This window comes from Coloeus monedula, assembly GCF_965178545.1.
Source record: "Coloeus monedula genome assembly, chromosome: 4".
Lineage (NCBI taxonomy): Eukaryota > Metazoa > Chordata > Aves > Passeriformes > Corvidae > Coloeus > Coloeus monedula.
Window position 1 is genome coordinate 74,273,249 of NC_138784.1, and position 26,041 is coordinate 74,299,289.

Below are 26,041 nucleotides of genomic sequence, written 5' to 3' on the forward strand. Positions count from 1 at the left end.
GTTGGATCTGAGTCCTTCCAAGCCCCCTGGACAACCTTTAGCTCCACACATGGCACAGTAACACCAGAAAATGTCTACAATTAATTGACTCACAGTCATTTTTTTGAGATGCCCATTAGGAAACCTTGGGGAAAGCTTGGGAAAAACCGGAATTTTCAAGCTAAAATAAGAAAGGATTTTTTTTTGGTCAAGGTTTGGTATCTTCTGGGAAATACTTCCAAAATGGCCCTATTCATAAATGGCAACTCATGTCTATAATTCAGTTGTCAAAATGACCAATTTTCCTTGATCAAAGGAGTAAATTGACGAAATGTGGAAGTTTCAGGGTAGAAAGAGGAAGTAAAGGTCATGAGAACAGGATTGATGCTGTTCTCCTGTTCAAAGCTGTATGAAAATGTACATTTTGGTGAACTCCTGGAGAACACAACTGCTTAAGAAATGAAATTATGGTGAGAAAAACCCACTTAAGCTGGAAATGCGACAGCCAGGATCAACAAAGAAAGGCAAAACCTCACTGCTTGAGGCTACTGAGGATGGAAATCAGAAGTTTGGTGACTTAAAACCTCTTGCTGTAAGTGAGACCCAAACCAATTCACTAAAAAAAAATACACATTTTGTAGGAAGAAGTAAAAAATGGCAGTAATTAACCCCTAAATTCCAGATTGAACTATTGTCCCTCGGACCTTGGCCATGTCCCCACCCTTAAGGGATCCCACTGGTGTCCCACTGTACAGGAGCTTTCTGGTTTTAATTCCACTGCAGAGATGGATTAATTAAAGGTAAATTTACATGAGGCAGGTGATTTGCTGGCATTTTAAACCACAAAAAAGCCCAAACCCCAGGCACACCTGCAAAGGCTTCCCCAAAATCCACATGCTGCTCCTTCTCCAGATGTTTCCAGCTGCTGCTCTGCACTGCCAGGACCTCCAGTGTGAGGATCAGCCTTAAATAAATGCAGTTTGGTTCTGGTGTCAGCAGCATTTCTGCTCTTTGGATGCTCTGAGGATGAGGATTTATTTTAAAAATGTAAAGGCAACAGCACCTGGTGCTGGGTGGGTGTCGGAAGATAAAAAAGTTGTTGGAAATTCCAGACCTGATGGGACACCTGAAACCCTGACTTCTACCCAAGGTCCAAATCTGGTTGGGATTCACCTCAGTTTAGACTGCCCTGAGCAAAAAGAAAAATAAACCCCAATATTGGAAGATAAATTGCAATTACCAGTGTAGCTCTGCCATTAGAACCTACCTGTTCTCCTAAATTCTTACCTATTTCCCAGAGAAAAAAAAAATAAATATTTTTATGCCATTCAGGATTTTTATACCACTTTACCTTTTAGTAACAGGGTAAGGCAGGTACACTACACCTGCCAGGTGTCACCATCCTCAAGTCCAGGAATCATTTTTATTCTCAACAGTTAAAATTTCCCTTTTGAACTCATCTCATGTGAACCAGGAGGTATCAAGATGGTTTAACACTTCCCTGGAAGTGTCCAAGGCCCGGCTGGATGGGGCTTGGAGCAATCTGGGATAGTGGAAGGTGTCCCCACTGGATGTCCTTTAAGGTCCCTTCCAACCCAAACCATTCTGTGATTCTACAATTTGACCACTTTAAGAAACCTAAATACTCATTTTACAAACCTTATTTTACAGCATTTTGCAACAAAACCCACGATTTGAGATTATTTCCCCACATATTTACTGCCTGCTTTGACTTTAGATTGGGATTTCCCTCAGGTGCAGTCCAAGCAGAATGGCTGTGGTGTATTTTCTTCCCTGATTTTCCAACACTACTGGAAAGGAGATGAAAAAAAGAGGAAAACCATATGTCATGTGGTAACATATAGAGATAATTGGTAATTCATTCTTCACCCTGTGCCCAGCAACAGGTGAATTCTCCTTAAAAAAATCCCACCACCAGCTCTGGGAAACATCCTCCTTCCCCTAAGGGAGGTTTGCTGCTGTGGGCTCCCACATGAGATTTGTAGGATTTGATCCTACGGATGGCTTGGCCTCATTAAAAACATCCTTAGAAAAGGTATTTGTAAATCTCAGCCACGAAAGATTAGGAAATACAGAACAAATTAATAATAAAAAGGAGCTGCTCTGGGGTTTAACCTCACGGCTTTAACGCTGTAATTGGGAAATCAGCGACTCGTGTTTGGAGGAAATCCCAGCAAAGGATAAGACATTAAAACAAGAGGCTTTATTCCTTGTTTGCAATAAACCTTGGGAGGGAGCAGGCAGCCAGATGTCCCCTGGCAGAGCCTGGAAAGCCAAACTCACTGGGAGGAGCCACTCATTCCTTGGGAGCAGCTCCCAAACCCGCAGCTGGCAGCAGGGACTGTCCCTAACGAGGCCATCCAGCAATTTTCCCAGGACTGGGCTGATTCCCAGCCCACCAAAGGAGAATCCCATCGATTTTACTGGGGGCCAGCGAGGTGAGAGGGCAGAGTTTCACTCGCTTCTTTCACAGGGAAGCCTTGAAACGACTTCGTGTTTCTCTGTAAGCAAACAGAGAAGAGCAGCGGTGCTGGAACACATTTCCCTTTCCAACACATCCACCCTGAACAGGAAAAGGATCTTCTGAACAGGAAAAGGACCTGCAGATCATAAAATCACAGAATGGTTCAGCTTGGAAAAGACCCTGAAGATCATCAAGATCTTCCAGTTCCAACTCCACCACCACCAGCAAATTTTCCCACAGAGTTATCATCCCACTCTACTCTGCAGTTATCCCCCCACAACAATATCCTACAATAATTATCCTGCTCCACCTGCCCCCCCTCCCAGAAAATCTTTTATTTTCCGTATTAATCCCTATAAAATTTAAAAAATTCCTACTCCTGACTTGGTGCTTTACAAACATTAATTTTAAGATTGCTTTCTCTATTCCAGACAGTAAAGGATCTCACTGTGTGAAAAACTGGGGATAGCCCGAGGGGAGATTTAATGAATGTATCCATGATTTCTAGAAAGGGGGGAAAAAAAAAAGATTATGCCAACTGTGGAAAAAATTGATTTACCCTCTTCATTAATGTGCTATCTGAATTTTGAATAATGGATTTTAAAAGTTAATATCACTCTCAAAAACCACAGAGCTTCGATCCTGTTTCCTGACCAAACAAGCACATTTAAATCTCACATCAGAGCTCAGAGATTTCAATGAAAACACATCCCCCTGCACAGACTCACCGTTCTCCATGAAAGAGAAACACACAGATATTACACCAGGCTCCCTGGCTCCCACTTTGCTCAGAAGGAATCTGCATCCAGCTCCAAATGCACAATTAATATTTCATCCAGCCCTGCTGAGTACCCTTGAGCTCCTAATTGACTGCACTGATCAAAGGAACAAAGTTAAATATCTGCGTTGCTGGAAGGGAACCCAAAGTTGTCGTGTCTGAAGTGACAATCACAGGTAAACACACTGAAAAAGGGCTTTAGGGAATTCTGAGATTCCAAAGGATAACAGGAGAATGGCCAAAGGATTCTCTTATTTATTTATCGGTGCAGAGCAACTGAGACAGGGGGAACTGCTGCCCACCAAAGTCCCCTCCTTAAGCTGGAACCAGATGATTTTTAAGGTCCCTGGGTCAAAGCACAATCCCTTGAACAAAGCAGCAGAAAGTCCAACAGATTTCTTGAGTGAGTTCACAGCCCTCAGGTGAATCCATGAGGGCCAAGCCCTGAGTGAAAGAACTGAGCAAAGAGAAGAGTTTATTCAAAAGGAACAGTATTTGGGACGTGCAAGATAAACAAGAGACTGGAAAGATCTATTAAAGTCTCTTTCCAAAGTCTCTTCCCACCTGAAGCAGCTCTGTGTGCTCAGAATCTGGACTGGTTTCAAGCTAAGAGGGGTGACAGCATCACTTCCATGCTGGAAAACTGTACCTACACTTGGCTTGTGGAGGGAAATGTGTTTGAGATCAGACACCTCTGCTTGAATCACGGTAAGAAACTCTCGTGGTGTCAGCACAGCTGTGTGTGAAGAGGTGAAAGAGCAGAAGGAGAAATAAGACCTTTGAGTAGCTCTGCTGCTAAGAAAAGCTCAGGGGTTGAGCTGAGTTATGGCATTTAACTCTTTAATTCCCAGCATCATTTACAAACAGCTCACCCCTCTCTAAGGGATGTCAGGAGTAACTTGGGACCATCATCCCCAGACAGAACACGTGAGAAAAAAATCAAGGAGACCACCAGCAACAGCATCATCAGCAAACAATCCTGCAGTGATTCTCTCCTGACAAAGCACCACCTCTGTTTGCTGTATTTGTAAGAGAAAAGATTAATTCCCGAGGTTTCTGTGCAGAGCTCACTGTCCTTGGCTGAGCAAAAGACGCTTAACTAAAGGCACAAAGCCTCCAGGCTCTGCCCAAGGATCTTTAGTAGCTTCCTATTTTCTGTTATTGAAAAAATAGTATTCATATAGGATTGAAAAAGTAGTATTTCATTAAGAACTGATAATCTGGACTTTTAACTTTCGTTTTTAAAAGCAGCTGATGTTAAATCAGGGCCAGGTTGGATGGGCTGAAGCAACTTGGTCTGGGGAGAGTCCCTGTCCATGGCAGGGGTTGGAATGGGATGGGATTTAAGGTCCCTTCCAACCCAAACTGTTCTGGGAATCAATGATGTTATTTAAGGTACAACAGGAACTTCTACAAACTGGAAGTTTGAGTCTGCACAAGCAGGAAAAAAGCACAAATTCTTTGCGTGGCTCTCTGCACCACAGATTTCTGTGTTACAGAGGTATGTGAGTACAGCAGGATGGTGACTGAAGATATTTGCATTAAGAAACTATCAATATTCCTCATTTACAGGCGGTGCAAGAGCCCTTCAGAAGTCACCATATGTGCCCCAACATCAGAAGGGTAACGAGGACAAGGAAATAAAGCCACACTTCCCTGGACTCGGTCCAAAGCCATCAATAAAAAGCTGATTTTCTCTCTCTCCTGCTTTTTTTCCCTCAGTGTCCAAAGATTTGGCAGCACTGCTTTGTGAGACAATTATATCTGAATATCAAAGTGTTGCTGTTATTAATTTACTGTGGTTTCACTGTACTCCTTCTCAGCTTCACAGTTCACAACAACATCAGTTAGAACACAAAGGAACTACTGCTAATATTTCAAATATTCACAGCTGAGCATCAAACAGAACTTCATGTGGGAGGTGTCCCTGCCCATGGCAGGGGGTGGAACTGGATGATCCTTAAGGTCTTTTCCAGCCCAAGCCACTCCATGATTTTCTAACAATGCCTTAAATTCTATTTTCAGTAAACATTAATGAACCAGGCTTTGTGATAGAGAAATCCCAATTAAAGGAAGACATGATATTGATGATTTGTCATTTATTCCCCCCCATTCTATGGGAACTGCCAATGAGGGTCACGTCCAAAAGTTTGTAATAAAGGGATAAAGTTCCCCAAAAATCTGTGACTCAATGAACACCCCAAACTTGCAGATGATGCAAAGGATCCTCTGGATTACAACTGTGTCAAAGCAAACTTTGGGGAATTAATTCCATTCTTGGGGAAAACCTCACCACCAAACTGATCAGTCAACCCCCATGGAGGACTTGGGGTTTCCATCAGTCTGGCCAGCTGGGGATTAAGTTTTTCCCAAAAAAACCCAGCAGTAAGAAGCAATTCCACATTGTCCATGAGAGCAGCGGAGCAGGAGAGGAATGGCAGAATATTTAGGAAAAAGCACCAATGCACAGCTACAAATTCTAAATATACCACCAGAAATCAAAACCCACAGAAGAGAACATTTATTTTAGGCTGCCTTTGCCCTCTCTGCTTGTTAAATGAATAATGAAGATGTCACTTGGCTCGAGACACCACGGGGGAATAAAATGTCACCACCGCAGCTGCCGAATTCCCCGCTCCCAGCCCTCCAAATTAAGGGGAAAAACCCACAAAACAAAGGGAGAATTTGATTAGGAAAAGTTCAAATCCTTGCCCAAAGCCTGGCTCTTCCTGTAATGCTGCATTCTTCTCTTCTTGTGTAAACTTCTCATTATAACAGAGCCATCTTCATAATGGAATAATTGGGGTTATAATGTAACTGTGGGAACATAATTCCAGCTTTAGGAGGGGCAGCATGGCCCTGTAATGTTGTTTTAATGTGATTTGGGGACTGCAGGAACTGCCTGAACCTGCTCACTTAGGATTTGATCAATGGGAATTAGGCTCTTAAAGAGATGAAGCATTTGATAATTCCCAATTTGATCAATGTGAATCAGGGCCTTCGTGGAGATAAAACATTTCTCATGGATGTTTGGAATATCAGCTTAATGCAGGCAGCAATAGGAACTGCAGACTGAAGACTTGCAGGTCTCTGATCCAGATCCACGTGGGGTATTTATATTTTTCCCCTTTTAATGGGGTTTAATTATCCCTAGAGACTGATGAAGCCACAGCTGATGTAATTTCAGGGATTAAATGGAGGAAGGAAAATCCAGGAAATATTTAATATATAACAACACCATCCACTTCTTGCTCTTGGAAGTGATGCAGCTTAAAAAGCGGAAGAAATTCAAGTTCTATCACTGAAACTTGGTCCCTAATTCTAGACATACCTAAAATAAAGTCAGACTATTTGCTAATAACCCCACAATTAGATCCATTAATCTTGCACTTGGAACCTGAAATCACAGGCAGCACATGGCTTTATGCATTAACAAAATTTAGCAGCTCAACCTTACTTAATTCTTCTTTTACAGCCAATTAAACAACTCTTTAAACACCACTGGAGCCTCTGTCCTCTGAATCCTCACGTGCAATTAAACTGCACATGAGAAGTGCCTGTGACACCAAAAGAGCATCTTCAGGTCTCACTAAATCATTCCTCATTTATCCATCAAGTTCCATGAAAGAGGCAGTGATAAAATAACATCTCCTGCATCGAAACCTTCAATAAAAGGATACGGTGTTTAAAAGGATTTTATGTAAGGGAAAACCTTTAAGTTGGAAAGAAATATTGGTATTTCAGGCACTTCATCAAATCTGCCACAATTTATGTGCATATTTCAGGCACCTTTTGATTTCCTGGTTTTTTCCTTTTGTTGTCTTTGAAGGCAATGGACCAATACTGGATCCACTGATGTAAAAATTACAAATAAATTTTAGGAAATTTGGCTTCAAGTGCAAAAGCAGCACAGCAGTTGCAGTACTGTTATTACAGACCAGTCAAATGGATGATTTCAATTTATACCTTTCTAGAAAATTAAGAAAAGACCAAGCTCATCAAGTGTTAGGAATGTGATTCCCTCTCCAAATTCCCCTCAGTAAATATTCCTTGATTTCTGTACCCTTTAAAACGGTTTTCTTCAGTTTCTTCGATGCTCAAGACTGGCCCCTGCTCTATCAATCAGCTCCATTTGTACAGAAAGGAACCCAAAGTATTTGATTTATCTATTTTATTTAGGAAAACATTTATGTATCAGAAGGAAAATCCCAGTCCCAAACCCATCTCCCACCTCTGACCACTAAACCCAGCCAGAGCTCTTCAAATCCCAACAAAACCTTGTTTTGGAATAATGCAAGTGAAATGAGGCAATCATTTGATTTAAAAAGCTGAGAATATCCCACTGTAACAGAGGAAGGAGACACCCAGGTGGGAATTTTATCCCAACCTACCTGGATTTCCAGACATGATGGAAAACCCTCCGAATTATGCTTAAATCAGACCTTGATCAATGGTCATCCTGTCCCTCTTGCTTAAGGGACAGATGAATTTAGTGCTCCCTATACTCTGCACCATTAAACACTACAAAATTTTTTACATATACACCAGAAAATATTCAACAGTTCATGCTGTTAAGAGATAAAATGTGTTTTTCTTACACTTTAAAATTTTATTTGTATCATTACCAGCAGCTCAGAGAGGACTTTTCTCTTCCTGCTCATCAAAAATCAAAACAAAACACAAACCAGAAGAAAATCCCTCCACAAATCTAAAAAACTCGTGGCAGAATAATTCATTTTCTGCAGCATTTCTTGGTTAGAGGAGAGAATTCAGGCTGTAAAAAGTTCTGTGTCCTCACTAAAATGATAAATGGAACCTCTTGCCTGAGGGATGGAGCAGCCCAAAGGGAAGAGTCCAAGGCTAAGGGTCACTGTCACTTTGATCCATCAATTACCAGATCTTCACTTCACTCTCTTCAGGACTAATCAAAATTATTTAATTTGACCTTCACTGTTGAGGGCAGAGTGAAATTCCTCATTTAAATCCTTCCCATGGTGCGAGCACGGGATGGATCAGATCGTGATGCAAAGCTGGAATCCCATTTTCGGTGCTCCATCAGGGAGAGGGATCTATTCTTAGACTCTTTCATGCTTCTTATCAACTACAAATTAACAAATGTATACTAAGTGTGCATCCCATTTCTCTGCAGCTTATGGTTCCTATACATTGGCCTCTAAATTCTCCCAAATTCCCTCCTTTTAACAGCCAGAGGGACTGATAGGATCTGTGAGGGAGGAAAGGAGAATTATTGTGCATTTTAATGTGGACAGAACTCATGTAGCTGCCAGGAAAAAAACAGGAGAACAGACTCACTTGAACCGAGCTGAGACTTCATCAGCAGCTTTCTGGTATTGCTCAGTGGTGACTTTGTAGAACTGGGCACTCTGGAAAGAAAACAGAATAAATAAAGATTTCAGTTAACAGCATTTACAGGCATGCTAATACCTAGTCAATAAAGCTAATTTGGATTTAAGTTGTTTTCAAAAAACCCTCAAAACCTAACCATAAAATGACAAAGTTTCAGAAATTACTTTTTTTGGGGGGTGGTGTTTTTTTTTAAGTGCGTCCTCTTGATTATGCAAAAGAAATGGCTCCTGGGGAGGAAACCCTAAAGGGACACGGGGTAGGAATCCCATAGTCAGCACAAGGTGCTCCTGGACTCTCTGCAACTTCTTCATTAGGAATTAAAATCAAAATACGGATTCTTTACTCCTTTGCAGTGCCCTGTTTGTGTTCCTCACACACATCTCCTCCCCTGCCTCACAGGTGACACTCCAGCCAAGCTTCAAAGTCACACAATAAATTAACCATGGCTCCACTTTCCCTTTTGCTCCTTGCCTTGAAAATGCCTCTCTAAGGAGTTCCTGGAATATTCCAAACTCCCAGGTTGCTTCAATCAGTTGCTAATTTTAATTTTTAAAGCCAGGCAGCTTCAGAACTGATTTTCATCTCCCTTAAACCCAGAGATAGCTTTGATTTGGTTCTACAAAATCATTCATTTCCAAAGCACAGGTGGGAGATGCTCACCAAGCAACAGAACTTTTCTATGTGTGAAAACAGCAAGGGCAGTTTCTGGCTGTGGGAAGAAGGGGGAGGATATTCCAGAGGAGCACAAGGATGGCATGAGGTCAGACAGCTCTGGGAGAGGCCTGGAGGGGCTGGAGCGTGTCCAGGGCAGGGAACGGAGCTGGGAAGGGGCTGGAGTGGCTGAGGGAGCTGGGAAAGGGGCTCAGCCTGGAGCAAAGGAGGCTCCGGGGGGACCTTGTGGCTCTGCACAAGTCCCTGACAGGAGGGGGCAGCCGGGGGGGTCGGGCTCTGCTGCCAGGGAACAGGGACAGGAGAGAGGGAACGGCCTCAGGCTGGGCCAGGGGAGGGGCAGGGTGGATTTTTGGGAAAATTCCTTCCAGGAAAGGGCTGTCCAGCCTGGCAGTGCTGGAGTCCCCATTCCTGGAGGGATTTAAATCCCTGTGGATGTGGCTCTTGGGGACATGGGGGCAGTGGTGGCCTTGGCAGTGCTGGGGAATGGTTGGACTCGATGATCTCAAAGGTCTTTTCCAGCCTAAAGAATCCTGTGATCCTACAGCCTGAGACAAATCACTGGAATGTTGTTTTGCTTCATGTCTCAATAACACAGAGGTGGCATTTTTCAGGAGGTTTTTATAGCCTCGGCACAGCTGGACCTCAGCTATAATAACCAAGGCACCTGGCTGCCCAGCTGGAGGGAGAAAGCAAAGTTGAAGCAGCTCAAAACTCCTCTGAAACCATTTTCCTCTGAATGCTGGTGGAAACAGGGCGTGGAGAGGCAAAAAGGTTCTGCTGGCATTTGCAAGAATTCTCGTGTAGCTTTGAGTCATCGGCATCCCAGGGAGTGATGTTAACATGGCAACAAAATCCTGACAATCCCACACTGGGAGACTGCATCAAAACCAGCTGAATCCTTATTTTAACAACCTGGGACTTTATCCCACGGTTTGGAGTTATTGATGCCTCAATATTGATTTTGCATCTTTCAAATATTTAACGTATGTCAGGCTGGGAGAGCTGGGAATGTTCACCCTGGAGAAGGTTCTGGGAGAGCTCAGAGCCCCTTCCAAGCCTAAAGGGGCTCCAGGAGAGCTGCAGAGGGACTGGGGACAAGGCCTGGAGGGACAGGAGGCAGGGAATGGCTTCCCACTGGAAAAGTGAAATTTAGATGAGATATTGGGAAGGAATTCCTTGCTGAGAGGGTGGTGAGGCCCTGGCACAGCTTGCCCAGAGAAGCTGTGACTGCTCCATCCCTGGAAGGAATTCCTGGCTGGGAGGGTGGGGAGGGGCTGGAATGGAATTCCCAGAGCAGCTGGGGCTGCCCCTGGATCCCTGGCAGTGCCCAAGGCCAGGCTGGACATTGGGGCTTGGAGCAGCCTGGGATGGTGGAAGGTGTCCCTGCCCATGGCAGGGGCTGGACTGGATGGGCTTTAAGGTCCCTTCCAAGCCAAACCATTCCATGATTCCATAACACACATGGATGCCACGATCCAGTCCACGGGAAGCATCATTCCAATTTGGTGTAAAACAAAGCAGTTTAGCTTAAGACACTGATGTATGGAAAAGCAAAATGATGGAAACATTTTTAGGAGGAAAAAAACGGAAAAGCCTGGAAGTGGAGAGATCAGTCTTCCACAAAAGTCCCAGATGACACAGGTCTGTGGTTACTGGGGGAGTAAACATGTCCTGAGGAATATTTATCATCTTATGAGCAGTGCTGGTCTCACTCCTGCAAAAACACTTCCCGAAATTCCAAAAGAAGCAGCACCAACTACAGAAAAAAAGGCAAAGAAAAACATTTTTCCTTCCTACTTCAAGATTTCATCTTCCAAGCTCTCTCCTTGTGAATGATAATCCTGAAATGTACCGAAATCAGTGAATAAAATGCCAGCTCCAGACAGGGGTAAAATTGTATTGCAGGGCTCCTATTTTCTCACAAATGATAACAAATTGGGCAAGAGGCACTGCAGGCAAAGGTCAGGCCTGGATGAGCAGGAGCTCAGAGCTCTGCTGCACTCCCCACTGCCAGCCCCACACCTAATCACTCATTTGCACCAAAACCGAGGTTTCCACGCACGGCACCGGCGGTCATTTATTTTTTCATAAATCATCGTTGGCCGGCGAGCAAATGGAAGTGAAATTCTCCTCACACCGGTGACCCCCTGGCATTCAGCAATCCCAGCTGCCCAATGACAGCCAGGCCCAGCTTGTTGGGATGGGATGGGATCGATAGGGCCGGGATGAGCCCGCGACGGGCGGCGGGGCGAGCGTGGCCGGGGCAGGGCTGAGATGATGAATCGCTCTCCATCACCCCCTGTCCCCTCCCAGGCCAACACGGACCAGAATCTTATTTAGGCTGCCATTTATCTTTCTTTGGCCTGGTCAATAAAGATGAACAGAACAGTTGTAAGGATCGATTGCAATTTTTTATCATTTTCAAGCATGAAGGAGCATTTCTGACATAAAAACAATATTGGGGGTGTACTTGTTCTGCTTTTTAATTGCAGTTCAAGTGATCAACTGAGCTGCTACGTATGCCCACAAGTTTTAATCCTACAAGCTATCAAGAAATCATTTGTTATCTTAGATGAAGTGTGCTGTTTGTTGGCTCAGGCCTTCCTTTGAAATTCATTCAGATTCTCTTTTAGAGATAAACTCTCTGTAATCCAGAGATGAAGTTTCATTTTCCCAGTCCTCCCTAATCCTCCAGATAAAAGTGCAGTGGTCATTTCCCTAAATGCAGATTAAAAATGGTGCCGTAACATCATTTCCTCATCTCCAGATAAAGGCATATATTTCTTATCTTCATCCCTGGAAGTGTCCAAGGCCAGGTTGGATGCGGCTTGGAGCAGCCTGGGATAGTGGAAGGTGTCCCTGCCATGGCAGGGGTGGAACTGGATGAGTTTAAAGTCCCCTTCCAACCCAAATCCAGTGGTTTTGGCCCAAAGGTAATGAACATATTGCAGTAAAATTGAGTAACAAGTGGTGCCTTTTCCAGAGCCACCTCCAGAGTGAACTGAGAGAAACAGAGGCTGAAAGAGAAGTTAAACAGAATTTCAGTTTTCATTGTAAATCCATCCAATTTTCCCTGACACATACACAGAGCCATAGAAAATACAAATAATGCCATAATTCAGGAAGAGCAAAATAAGATCTAACCACGGGTGAAAAGTGTTTTCACCACGTTTGCCACTGAAATAATTTTCCCTGAGTGAAAGTGGGAGCAGCTTTTTAAAGCTGGAGGAATAAGAGGAGAATTATTTCTCTTGACAGCTCTGATTTCAAAGGTCTGTGTAAGAAAATAAATTCCTGGAGCCCCTCACAAGGTCACTGTTTTGTCTGCATGGGGGACCTCAAAGCACAGGTACACGTTTCACTCTGGGCTGAAAATCTTCAGATTTGCAGCCAGGTAAAGTTCTGAGAGATCCTGTGTCATGCAAGCTGATAAAAGATTATCAAAAGAACAAGGAGAACTTGAGATCCCTCATTTAATTTCACCAGAGCTACTTCACCTATATGCACCATTTTATTAAAAATGTGGTGAAGCTGTTTCTGCTGCAGACAGACCACGACTTATTTTGGCACTGAATTCTCGCTTTTAAGCCCCCTGGCTCTTAAAGCCCTGAAGAAATTCATTATGAGAGTAACATTCATGCAATCTATTTAATTTTTTAAATTAAATTTAATAGTTACGTACTTAAGAGTTGATTTGACAAAGAAAAAAAAGACATTTGACTTGCATACAACAGAGACAAATCTGCCCTTTTGCTTCAAGTTAGTGCTGTGAAAGACAAAAATGAGCCCAGCTTGACTCCAGCTCAGCTCAGCACCTGCTCCACCCACCAAAGGAACGAAGGGCTTGGGCTGTTTGGCACCTTTGAGAATCAGGGGAGAATTTTTAATTTAAAGACTTCTCCTTCCTTCTCATCCTCCCCCACGGAAAGACTCAAAGCATCGGCAGGCAAAGATTATCCTGTTCCCTGAAAGGCAAATTGGGAAGTTTTCTGTGCCTCTTTTAAATCCATTTCTGCTGCAGTTAAGCTTCTTTTCTCCCTTAATTGTACTTGTGGCCACTTCATCTCAGTATCTCTAACAAAGCCATTTGTGGGTAATAGGAAGCATTTTGTTTTAATCATCCTGTTGACACAGAGCCTGAGATCTGAATGGCCTCAAGAGAGGAGATTTCCAAAGCCACAATGAAGTTGTTTCACTGATTTTAGTCCAAATTCAAGACTGTCCCAGGCTGCTCCAAGCCCCAATGTCCAGCCTGGCCTTGGACACTGCCAGGGATCCAGGGGCAGCCCCAGCTGCTCTGGGAATTCCATCCCAGCCCCTGCCCACCCTCCCAGCCAGCAATTCCCAATTCCCAATCTCCCATCCAGCCCTGCCCTCTGGCACTGGGAAGCCATTCCCTGCCTCCTGTCCCTCCATGCCTTGTCCCCAGTCCCTCTGCAGCTCTCCTGGAGCCCCTTTAGGCCCTGCAAGGGGCTCTCAGCTCTCCCTGGATCCTTCCCTTCTCCAGGTGAACACTCCCAGCTCTCCCAGCCTGGCTCCAGAGGGGCTCCAGCCCTGGAGCAGCTCCGGGGTCTCCTCTGGGCTACAGAGGAAAAGGCAAGATTAGAAGAAATAAACTTAAAAACATCCAGTCATGTTTCGTCTTTGAAAGCGCCACCAAGTGAACAAGGACAGGAGGAATTAGGGGAGAAGAAAGAACAAAAAGAGAATAAAACCATCAACTGTTCTGTGCTTACACCCCACTTCCAAGTCACATTAAATTACAGCTTTATAAATATGACCATTCCGATGGCATTTGCATTCGAATTTAATGCCTCTGTTTGTCTCTGAATTGATTTTAAGAAGCTATGGAAAAGCAAGCATTTAACATCAGACAGCTTCCCAAGTAAGGCTGCATCTTCATTCTGCCTCCCAGTGATCTATGGATGAGGGAATCTCTTCTGAAATGTCAGCAGATCAGGCCTGTGCTTGAATTCTTAGATAAGTTATTTTTTATACAAGTTCTGACTGCTCTCATTTGATCCAGCTGCTCTACTCAGTCCATTGCTGCAGTTTTTATTCCAGAGATGAAACTAAGGATGTCCAAATCCACACTCAGGGATTCTACAGAACACTTAAGACTTCTACTCTTGTTTTTAAATCCTATTATGAGCTCCTTCGTAATGAGGGGGCTCACTGCCCTCACTGGGGCTGTCATTAGGACTCACTGGATGGATGAGAAAGTTCTCTGGACCTGTCACAGGGCTGAAAATTGGGTTTTTATGAAATCTATCCAAATGGAGCATCTTTCCTTAAAAAAATGGTTGCTGCCCAAAGCAAACCAGTTTTCCAATCCTTAACTACAGCATAAAAGGTGCCTTTGGAGAAGGACCTAAGAAATCCCTTCCACCACAATTTAGGACAACTCAGGGACTAAAGATGAATGGACAGAGCAGGGGATGAGCTTTTGCAGCAGAGGAGAAATTTGGTTTATGTGCAGTAAGCGGAAGAAGTAGCTGCAAGGCAGGGAGAAGGAATTCAAACTGAAAGAGAAGCCCCACAGAAAAAAAATGCAGCAAAGGAAGCAACCTGGGATGCTGGACTAAACCTGCAGAGGACACACAGATAAGGGAGTTAAGGCTAAAGCAAATCATCAGGATTTTGGTGGTGCTTGCCTAGAGCTCCCTATTTCAAATTCAAGTGCAATTCCCTCTCTTCTGCCTTTATAAAACCTCATCTGTCCCTTGTGGCCGGGAAGAAGCTGCGTCAGGACCAGGCTGTCCCTCTGACAGAAGAGATGCCTGAACTGTTATGGACTGGAAGGAGGATTTGGGACACCCAAAACCACCCAGTACCTGCTCCTACAACGAGATAAAACCCCAAAGGTATCCAAATGTGTTGCAAATGCCACAAACCCACCCAAAAAAACCCCTGGAAGGTGTCCCTGCCCATGGCAGGTTGGAATGAGATGGTGTTTAAGGTCCCAAACCAATCTGTGATGCCACGAAACAAAGGAGCAACACGTGCTGTGTCTGGCAAACGCCCTGCAGGAAGAAAATTCACTTCCCATCAGTGATTGCTTGATTCCATGATGGGTGTTTGTCAAAGATATTCAGTGTGCAGCATGCGGGGTAAAATACTTAACTCAGTTATCAGCAGAAAATGGGGGGAAAGAGAGTGATTTTTGACCTTTTCTTCTGAATTTCCAACTCTGTTTTTCAGGCACCACTAACTAATGCCTTTAACTGCAACTATTAATGGCTCTGAAGTTTCTCCCCAGCCATGCCTCACTTCACTTTTCTGCCCTGCTAGAACATCGATCTCTAATTTGTTAACACTCAGAGCTGCCAAAGAAAATGAAAACCTTTGTGAAAAGGACAAATCTATTCAAAGTTCTTACAGCTATTCAGCCAAGCAGCTAATCTGCATGTAATTGTAGTCCTGGTGTTAATACAAATGTGCTCAGGCTTAGAGACGCACCTGAAAATGCACAACTGTATTTATGGCCCCTCCTGATGACAAGAAGCCTCATTCAAATCATTCCCATTTACAATTTTCCTTCTCAGCTCAGCCCTGTTTTAAGGTTTTTTTTTAAAAAGCCACTATTCTGTGTTTTAAATTATGTTCTCCCTCAGGAACCAATGGGGTTATTTCTCCACGACCTAAAGCAGGCTTTGCCCCCCAAAAGGAACATGGTACATCTTTGAGGCACACGGGAATGGGAATTGCTGCTGCCAGGGGTGATGCCCAAGAAATGTAAGTTGGGAAATCCCTTCTGTTGGTGGCATCAGGTACAAACGGCAGCACAGGAATAAGGATTTTAAATTCCTGTCGTTGGTTGCTTTTATGGAATTAATTCTTGAATACTGGTCCAATGGGCCACTTATGCAAAGCAAAAACCACACCACAGGGAGCTACAGCAGCTCACAGGCAAACCATGATCGGCACGAATCCTAAAATCCTGGAATGGTTTGGGATTGAAGGGACCTTCAAGATTATCCAGTTCCAACCCCGTGCTGTGGGCAGGGACACCTCCCACTACCCAAGGGTCCTATCCAGGAATGGCTGTGACTTCCAGGGATATTCCAGTGTTTTATTCCAAGGTCCAGAGCGGTCCACTCTGCACATTTCATTTCAAAATACAGCAGCACAAAGTCAGCTCAGCCTAAATCTCCTACTCCCTTCCTGCACAGCTCAGCTCATCCTGCATGAACGACTCCCACAAAGTCCTGAGGTGTTGGACACTCAAGGCAAGACAATCTGAGGTCACTCACGGAGCTGTTTTGGCAAAACTTTAGCAGAGACAGCGCCAAGTCCAGGGAAGTTCTTCCACAGTCTACAGCAGCCATGATTTTAAGAGGAAGTCTCAAACTCTGAGAAAATCTGGGAAAATCCCTTTAACCACCACTTGTTTCCAACTCATTTTGACCAGAGGCAGAGGTCCCATGGAGTGGTCAAACAAGTACCTCCCTCCACGGACAGCAAAGGGACAGGGATCCTAAGAGGCTGTGGTATCTGCAGCCTCGGAGGTCCCCAACAATCCCACAAAGGCCTCACCCAGCTGCTCAGCGTCGGTGCTGACGCTGCTCTGAGCAGGTGCCTGGACCTCCCAAGGCCCCTTGCAGTCAGAGCAACTCCATAAATATGGAAATTTGGATCTGCTATCAGGGTGACAATCTCTTTTGCCTTGTAGATGTGCAATCTGCTCTGCAGCTGGAGGTGAAATTCATCTTGTGGCAGCAGCCCAACAGAAAGAATCACAGATTAGCTCTGTCTTCTTTCAAATCAATGGAAAATAGCTGGGTTTAGCTCTGTTTATTAGATCTCCCCTATCACTGCTGCCTGAGATTGGCTGCCTTGGGCCATAATGAGTGCAAGATTACCATTTTTTGAAAAGCACAAATAACACTCACACGCCAGCCCAAGAGAGACCACGAATAAAGTTCCTGAGAGAAATTCTAAAATATTCTCTTTCAATCCAACAGCCCTGGCAACAGTGTCATGGCACAGGCTTGTGCTGCTGTCTCTCTCTCAATGCTTTAAAAAGTTTTGTCTGGTTTTTCCAGCTGGTATTTGTGGGAACTTCCCTCAGGAAGCAGTTTGATCAATCCTACCAAATCCTCATTTTGTGGAATTATGAGCTGCAGTACCCAAATAGGATGAGTTCAATATCCAAAACCACTTTAATATTTGCATTTGGTCCGAGCAACAGACTTCTCTGATTGTTGCTGCCACAAATACTCTGAATTTTGGTGTCACAGTCAGGTGGTATTTTGATGGTTGGGATTAGCAGGAGAGCAAAGAGGGGGTGAATATGGACAGCAGATTTTTTACTGTGCCAAGTTCATGATCCAGGTGAAAACAGCCACAAGAAAGGCAGAAAATCTGATATCAACTGACTGACAGCTGATGCTGCTACAACAAAAGCCAAAATGTAAAAATCTATGTATCAATAACAGGTTTTGGTGAAGCAACGGAAGAACTTCAAGGATGGTCTCTGGCAGCTGCTTTGAACACCAGGTGAGAGCAGTAAGGAGGTATCAGCACTGGTACAACAAAAACCACTGAGAATATAAAAAATCCCTGGTGAAAAACAATGTAGGTATTTGTTTGGATGACTGATAAGCACCTGAATCCAAGAAAACCACATTTTACACTCATATTAGGTGGAGAACTCTGCTCATATTTAGTGAAGCAAGAAAGGAAACGAGCTCTGAGCACATTTAAATCAAAGTAATGGGAGAATTTCTCAGTGCTCTTCCAAGAGTGGATCCCAGCAGACCCATTGTGCTCGGAAGCTGCCTCGTGAAGGAAAAGCAGCCACAACTCAGACAGGTGGGCTCTCCCTAAAAACCTGCTCAGATAAATTCCAGGACCTAGGAAAACGAAAGCATGGCACAGTGGAATTATTAGCACCAAACACATTGATCTGGAAGTTTAAAAAGTCACTGCACTGCTCTTAATAAGGCAAAACCCACAGAATTCCTATGGCTGGATGACACATGAGGCCAAATAATTCAAACACAGACTCCTACAAGCATTCTGAATTTGTAACTATGTTCTGTGACCTCTGAAGATGATTCCCACTATTTCCTGGGCTCCTTTTTCCTGCATTCCTCATGGGTTCTGTTTATTCTCACTGCCCATTTCCAGCTGCCTCCTGCAGTGCATTGTTGAAGCCAGAGCTGTTATTCTGCACTTCAGCCATCCCGCAGGTATATGGGGGATGCTCCCTCCTACAGATGGATTGTTTTCCACTGGAGCCCTTATTTTTCCTTCCCATTCCAAGTGATCCCTTGTGCTGCACACCTCCATTTCTCCAGGCATCCACAGACAGACATTCCACCTTTTCCCTCACTGGCCTGAACAGACTTTCAGTTCTTTTTGTGAATGCATTTTGTGTCACCTACATTGTCCCCCTATCACGGCCATTTATTTTGGTAAAATCTCTGAACTCAACATTTCCCTGCGCAGGGTTAGAAAGGGTCTGCCAACCCCTGTACCTATCATGGAATTTGTTTTTTTGGATGGGATTCACCCCTGGAAGTGTCCCAGGCCAGGCTGGACGGGGCTTGGAGCAACCTGGGATAGTGGGAGGTGTCCCTGCCCATGGCAGGGGTGGCACTGGATGGGCACACACAACCACAATCATTTATAATTCTCCTTCATTCCTCACAGCAACAGGTCCAGCTGAATAAATCCCATCTCAGTATCGATTACCCAGCTGTCTGAGAATACATGGAAATACCTGTAAGTTTGGATTTTTGTATTTTACTTTATAAAGTATGGGAGCATTGAGGATGAACTTGATGTAATCAATATTTTTTCTCCTTTTTCTCCCTCCAAAGAACCAAAGTGACTCTAAAAAGCTCCCACACCTTTGATCTGGGCAGCTACAGGAAAAACATCCCTTTTGTTACTATAAAATCTGGAATTACCTCATAGGGACAATGCTCTCAGGCACAGGGTGGGTTTTTTGGGGTTGTCCTGTGCAGGGCCAGGAATTCCTGCCAGCAGGAGTTTTATTTATGCCACCTGCACCCTGAAATTTTCCAGTTATTCTGTCTTCAAATTCTTAAAGCCTGGGCAAAACACTTCCAGGAAACTCAGTCACATAAAAAGAGGTTAGTGTGTCTGAAAACTTTTAATTGCATCAGCTACTCAAGTAAAAAGACATCAAATGTCCTCTCAAACACTGTCACCAAATCCTTGTTCTGTCAACAACTGGTAAAAGTCCCACTTCGAAAACATCCCACACACTGCATGGTACAAACACACAGAGCACTTTACACTTGATTTTTCCAATATAAAAGCACAGGCCTTGTAAGGATTTTTCAGTTTTTCATTAAGTTCTTTCAATTTTACAAGTACCTGAAATAATCTCTTGTCAGTTCAAGGCAACGATTCAAAGAAAAAAATTCATTGATGTTTTCTGAATTTAAAAGGGTCATTTTCTGCTTTTTAAAAAGCCTTTAAAAAACCCCAATTTCTGCAGATTTTCTAACAAAAGGAAGTCCAACCTCTACTATTATCCAATAACTCATCTCACCTATACACAGCATTATTTTGTTTTGCTCAGTTGAGATCCCACTGAAAAACTCCTGCCTGCTCAGTCACAAGAGATTCTCAAATCATCAGCATTCTGCACGTTATTTTAAACATATAATTAAAGAAAGTTTCCAAAAAATTAAGTGACAGTAGCAGCAGAAACTCTTAAGAAGGAAGGAGGCTCACAAAAGCTGTTTGAAAGGTGCAATGAATACAGTCTGGGCTGGATTTGTTCCACGGGGCGTGTTTGGCTGGCAAGGAATTATTGGGAAGCGTTAAATAAAAAAATATTGCACCTATTCAGTGGAATTAGAGGGACAAGAGAGAAAAGATATCAATGGTTTTTCATATAAATACAGCAAATGGAACAGCTTCAGCTACAGGGAACTGCACTAAGGACAGACAAGAGCTCTGAGCTCTGGCACACAGGGAATGGCATTCCCTGGAAAACAGCTCTGATTTCACACTGGGGCTCTTCTCTTACTCCAAAACATCTTTGATTTTCTTCTTAAAGAATCCCAGAATAGTTTGGGTTGGAAGAGACATTAAAGCTCATCTCATTCCACCCCTGCCATGGGCAGGGACACCTCCCACTGTCCCAGGCTGCTCCCAGCCCCAATGTCCAGCCTGGCCTTGGGCACTGCCAGGGATCCAGGGGCAGCCCCAGCTGCTCTGGGAATTCCATTCCAGCCCCTGCCCACCCTCCCAGCCAGCAATTCCCAATTCCCAATCTCCCATCCAGCCCTGCCCTCTGGCACTGGGAAGCCATTCCCTGCCTCCTGGCCCTCCATGCCTTGGCCCCAGTCCCTCTGCAGCTCTCCTGGAGCCCCTTTAGGCCCTGCAAGGGGCTCTCAGCTCTCCCTGGAGCCTTCCCTTCTCCAGGGGAACATTCCCAGCTCTCCCAGCCTGGCTCCAGAGCAGAGGGGCTCCAGCCCTGGGGCAGCTCCGGGGCCTCTCTGGACTCTCTCCAGCAGCTCCACGTCCTCCTGATGTTGTTCCCAGGGCTGGATCCAGCTCTGCAGGTGGGGTCTCACCTGAGAGGGGCACAGGGGCAGAATTCCCTCCCCTCTTACTCTTTACAGAACAATCCAGAGCTTCCAAAAAGCATTTTTTGGTGTGCTGTGCTCCCTTCCAGCGTCACCTGCTGAATGCAAAGCTCTCGAAACTGAAACCCAGCAGGAGATGGGAATGAGAAAAGGAGGGAAAATCTCCATATCATTGTTGTAATCCCAAAAAGCCACACACACATCCAGCCCCTAACGCTGCTGCAAATCCCACCAAGTAGGGTTTGCTGAAAACTGATGCATGAGATATTTCAGTACCACCTACAACAGTCCCTAATACTCAGTTTTGTAACCTGCATTCTGCTGTTTCACTGCACTGCACGGCAAATCCACGTGAAATGGGAGCTGCCCAATACGAAAAACAACAATTCCCCATCTTAAAAGTTGGAATCTGATCCAAAAAGGGAAGTAGGATGCAAACATGTTAGACAAGGAGTGCCAGAAATGAGTAAATAGTCATTCAAAATGAATGCTCTCACGCATTGCTGAATAAAAATGGTGGAAGGAAACGACTGCACATTTTAACCCATGTCTCAGGATAATGAATTGTGTGCTGCCTCCTTCTAGAGAATTTATCAGGGAATTCACTCAATATCTGGATGATTCCACTGCTTTTCTCTTGCCTGGAGAAAGTGAGGCAGTGAAAAAATGGTGAACTTCCCAAGAGATGAAACAGAAGTAGTTCCAGTGAGGCCCTGGAATGGAATTCCCAGAGCAGCTGTGGCTGTCCCTGGATCCCTGGCAGTGTCCAAGGCCAGGCTGGACAGGGCTTGGAGCATCCTGGGACAGTGGGAGGCGCCCCTGGGATTGGAACTGGATGGGCTTTAAGGTCTTTTCCAACCCAAACCATTCTGATTCCATGATTCTCTGAACTCCTGAAATCCACAAGAAGCTTGGCATGAATAGACATCAGAGCTGGCACGGAACAGAAATTATCTGCAGTGCTTTTAAAAACACATATGGCATCAAAAAAACACCAGAAAATATTCTGTATTATTGTCGCAGCCTATGGGAAACAGGGAATATCTTCTTTGGGCTTTAGGTTGAATGTATCAATTTATACAGAGAATAATTTTTATTGCAGGAAAAAAATCTGTGAACTGGATTAAAGTGGTACTGGATACGAAAAACAGTCTTACCAAGGTAAGACATTTAAACAATTCTAATTCTCTTCTGAGAATCAGGTAAATGTTTGAACTCCTCTGCTATGGTTCATTTGGATTTGTTTCCTAATTAGCACAGATCTGCTTTGGTGTTTCCCTGAGCATAAATTTCCTGAGTGATTATGGCCTACAAAGGGTTAAATTCCCTGACATGCAGGGAAAAAATAAAGATTTCTAAAGTGGCAGGAGAGTATCTCCTGGTTTCAAACACATGATTTTCCTCCCCTGTTTCAAAGGGAAAGGCCTTTTGAGGCACAGCAATATGCATGTGAATAGATCTGCATTGAAAAGTCCCAGCTCTCAGGTAGGAAAATGCTTTTTGCTTCCAAAGGAGTGAGGTGGGGGAACTTTCATTTCTCCCCCCCACGCTGAAGGGGCTCAACACACCACCAGCAGCAGCATTTCTATCCCCAGTCCCACCTCTGAGGGTTCATCCACTTCTGCTGTGTCAAAATCCTAATTAAAACCAAGAGCAACAACGAGCTCAGCCCAGCAGAGCTGGCTCTAGTTCATACCAAGCTGGTGGCAGACACAGAACCCACAAACAGGGTGGAAAACAGACCACATAAAAAAGAGAAGAAACTTCCACCCTGGAAGGATTAGTGTGAAAATGACACGTTATTTTTCTAGGAGGATCTCACAAATACAGAAACTCGATGCCACCTCTTCTCTCCTGATTCACGGGGGGTCAGGGATTTTAAAGGAAACTTGCAGTGCCCAAGACCAATTGGTTTTGCTCTTTAAAGCAAAAATTTGGCTGCAACGAAGTTGTCACCAGGCTCTTCACAAAGTCCACTACTCTGATTTTCTCTCACCTCTCCTATTTTCTCCCATTTTCTTCCTACAACTCCCTCTGGTCATCTTCAATTAGAGTTCCTTCTCCCAGTTTGAAATTTACTGGTTTAGTTTTGGGGGAGTTTCACAGAGCACAGAAAAATACAGAATTTTGCCTTTCTGTACTGAATTCTAAACGCAGAAGAAAAACCTTTACTTAAACTTTCATTCCTGTGGCAAAGCCTGGCCAAAGCTGGATCTGTGCCACAAGTAATGTCAGAAAAAGCTGGTACAGCTCTCTTCTCTCTGCAGTGGGGTCACATCCCAGGATTTCGGTCCAGCTCCCACTGTGGCCGGACTCTCCCTGATTTTAAGGATGTTGCCACTGGACACAGCTGCTCCTGGGCAGGGCTTGACCTCCCGCACATGAAAAGCACAATAAAATGAGGTGAAGAAATGCTACACCCAGAGCAGGGCGTGGTGCAGAGCCCAGATTTCCTCAGGCATTGTGGGAGCTGGTTTGCTTTACACAAAGCTTTCCCCAAACCCAGCATCCTCTGTGCTTACACTACAGAAACACCAATTAAATCCACTGTCTTCTTGTTTCCTGTAACACAAAGGTGAACCAGCAAAACTCATACGGAAAAAGCCGGGTCTAAATCACAGCTTATTGCTCATAAACCTGAATCAACTTCCCAAAAATCCATCGCTGCCAGATGTCAGTGGTCCATCTCTGGCTGCAGAGATCCCTCTCTCCCACTGAAGGCCAAGTTATTAATAAATTGTTTTTCAACTTAGGTTGGATTGATCATTTATTTTCAAAATTCCTTTTCCCATCATTTATTCATTACACGCCTCCTCCTGATGTAAGAGGACATTTATTGCCTTCTGCATTTATTGTGCTGGCAAACAGAGCCATTCAGCAGCACTTCCTGGGGATTCTCTAATTTATCTATCAGTTATGGCTCTGGACTATTTTTAGGGCCAGGAAGAATTAAAATATCACTCAGAGTGACAGCAGTGAAAATGAAGGCAGCGAGTCCTCGGGAAGATTATTCTTGTGATTCCATGATTGCAGCCATTGGGTTTACAGGATCATTTACCAAAAAAAAAAAAAAAAAAGGCATCATTTCTCATAAACATCGCTGCTTTCTAATGAGAATAATTACTTGTTAATGCTGAGGCAAAAAGGGTCTGTTTTCCTCTAATCATAAAATCATTTAGGTTGGAAAAGCCCTGAGATCATCGAGTCTAACCATTCCCCAGCACTGCCAAGGCCACCACTGCCCCCATGTCCCCAAGAGCCACATCCACAGGGATTTGAAACCCCTCCAGGAATGGGAACTCCACCACTGCCAGGCTGGACAGCCCTTTCCTGGAAGGAATTTTCCCAGTATCCAGCCTGCCCCTCCCCTGGCCCAGCCTGAGGCCGTTCCCTCTCTCCTGTCCCTGTTCCCTGCGAGCAGAGCCCGACCCCCCCGGCTGCCCCCTCCTGTCAGGGACTTGTGCAGAGCCACAAGGTCCCCCCGGAGCCTCCTTTGCTCCAGCCTGAGCCCCTTTCCAGCTCCCTCAGCTGCTCCAGACCCTTCCCAGCTCCGTTCCCTGCCCTGGACACGCTCCAGCCCCTCAGTGTCCTCCTCCTGAGGGGCCCCGGGCTGCCCCAGGATTTGAGGTCCCTCAGCAGGGCAAGCACAGGAGAATGGTCACTTCAATTTAGAGTTGTAATAATTTCTGATCCTGTTACCTCAACAAAGAAATCCTGCAAAGCACCTCCCTGAAGGTTCCTTTAATACAGAGTTAACTTAGCTCAGTATTTGTTCCCAAACTTCAACCAGTGCTGGGGAGATGGTGGGAGGAGGGAACAGACCCGGGTGAAGCGAAAGCTGCTTATTCATTAACTCCCCATATGTTGAAACATTTTGCCATATCCTATGCAAAGTGATAAACACAGCTTTGAACATTCAAATGACAAATTCCTTCAGTTTGTTCCTTTTTGCCTATTTAAAACATTTTCCTCTCGTGACAGTTTTTTCTTTTGCTCGGTAAGATGAGGAAGGGGAAAAGAGCAGATGAAGCAACACCCAAAAAACCCCATGGTCACCAAGGGGGGCTGAGGCAATGCTGGAATTTTGGATTCAAAAAGTGAATGGTGCTGGATAAACTTGGCCTCACTGGGATTCCACTGCCCCAGGCTGCCCCAAGCCCCAATGTCCAGCCTGGCCTTGGACACTTCCAGGGATCCAGGGGCAGCCCCAGCTGCTCTGGGAATTCCAGCCCAGCCCCTCCCCACCCTCCCAGCCAGCAATTCCCAATTCCCAATCTCCCATCCAGCCCTGCCCTCTGGCTCTGGGAAGCCATTCCCTGCCTCCTGTCCCTCCATGCCTTGGCCCCAGTCCCTCTGCAGCTCTCCTGGAGCCCCTTTAGGCCCTGCAAGGGGCTCTCAGCTCTCCCTGGAGCCTTCCCTTCTCCAGTCTGGCCATTCCCAGACGGTTTGGAGCACCTGGGACAGTGGAAGGTGTCCCTGCCCGTGGCAGGGGGTGGAGCTGGATGAGCTTTAAGGTCCCTTCCAACCCAAATTATTCTGTGATTCTATAAACACATCCCAGCTCCAGGGCTCTGAATTGTCAGTTTCCATCCAGATACCATCACCCCTCAGACTTGTGCTAATTCTTCCAAAACAAAAACATGGTATTAAGTCATCTTTTTCCCCAAACTAAAACTACAAAAAAATCAAAAGTCTTCCTAAACCCTTGTTTGTTGAAGAAATAAAAAAGACTGCAACAACCTGTATGAAATTGTGGTTACACATTAGAAGTTATCAGGTGTTTTAGTGCACAGTAGGAAGAAATCCTGGAATATTGGTTATCAAGGGTTTTTTTGTTCTCTATAAAGACACACATACATAATGGAAAAATAATCTATAAACAAACATTTAGAGAAACATCAATACCTGCTATTCAACGTGGAACAACTCCTCATTTTGTTATTAAGCAGCATTTCAGCCTTGCTATTGATTGGCTATGTGATAGTGAAAAATGAGACTGAACCAGGTGTTTTTCATGGCGAACATGAAACTGCATTTTTGGTGCGCTTCGGGGAAAAACACATGGCTGAGGTGTGTGTTTAATAATAAACATCTTAGCTACTTAGTCAGAAATGGCAAATAAAAGATTATGAGGAGGAAAAAAAAATGAAATCAAGGCTGAGACCCAATTGTTCAAAACAATGATTG

The 26,041-nt window shown here is 44.6% G+C and overlaps 1 protein-coding gene across 2 annotated transcripts in view; it reads right to left on the reverse strand.

The window, feature by feature from the left end:
• Positions 1-26,041, reverse strand: part of CHCHD3 (coiled-coil-helix-coiled-coil-helix domain containing 3) — a 126,203-nt gene that overhangs the window by 19,132 nt on the left and 81,030 nt on the right. For both annotated transcript variants that reach the window (XM_082280436.1, XM_082280435.1), the window contains exon 6: positions 8,556-8,626. In XM_082280436.1, coding sequence (XP_082136562.1) covers positions 8,556-8,626 — 71 coding nt within the window. The remainder of the gene's footprint in view (positions 1-8,555; positions 8,627-26,041) is intronic.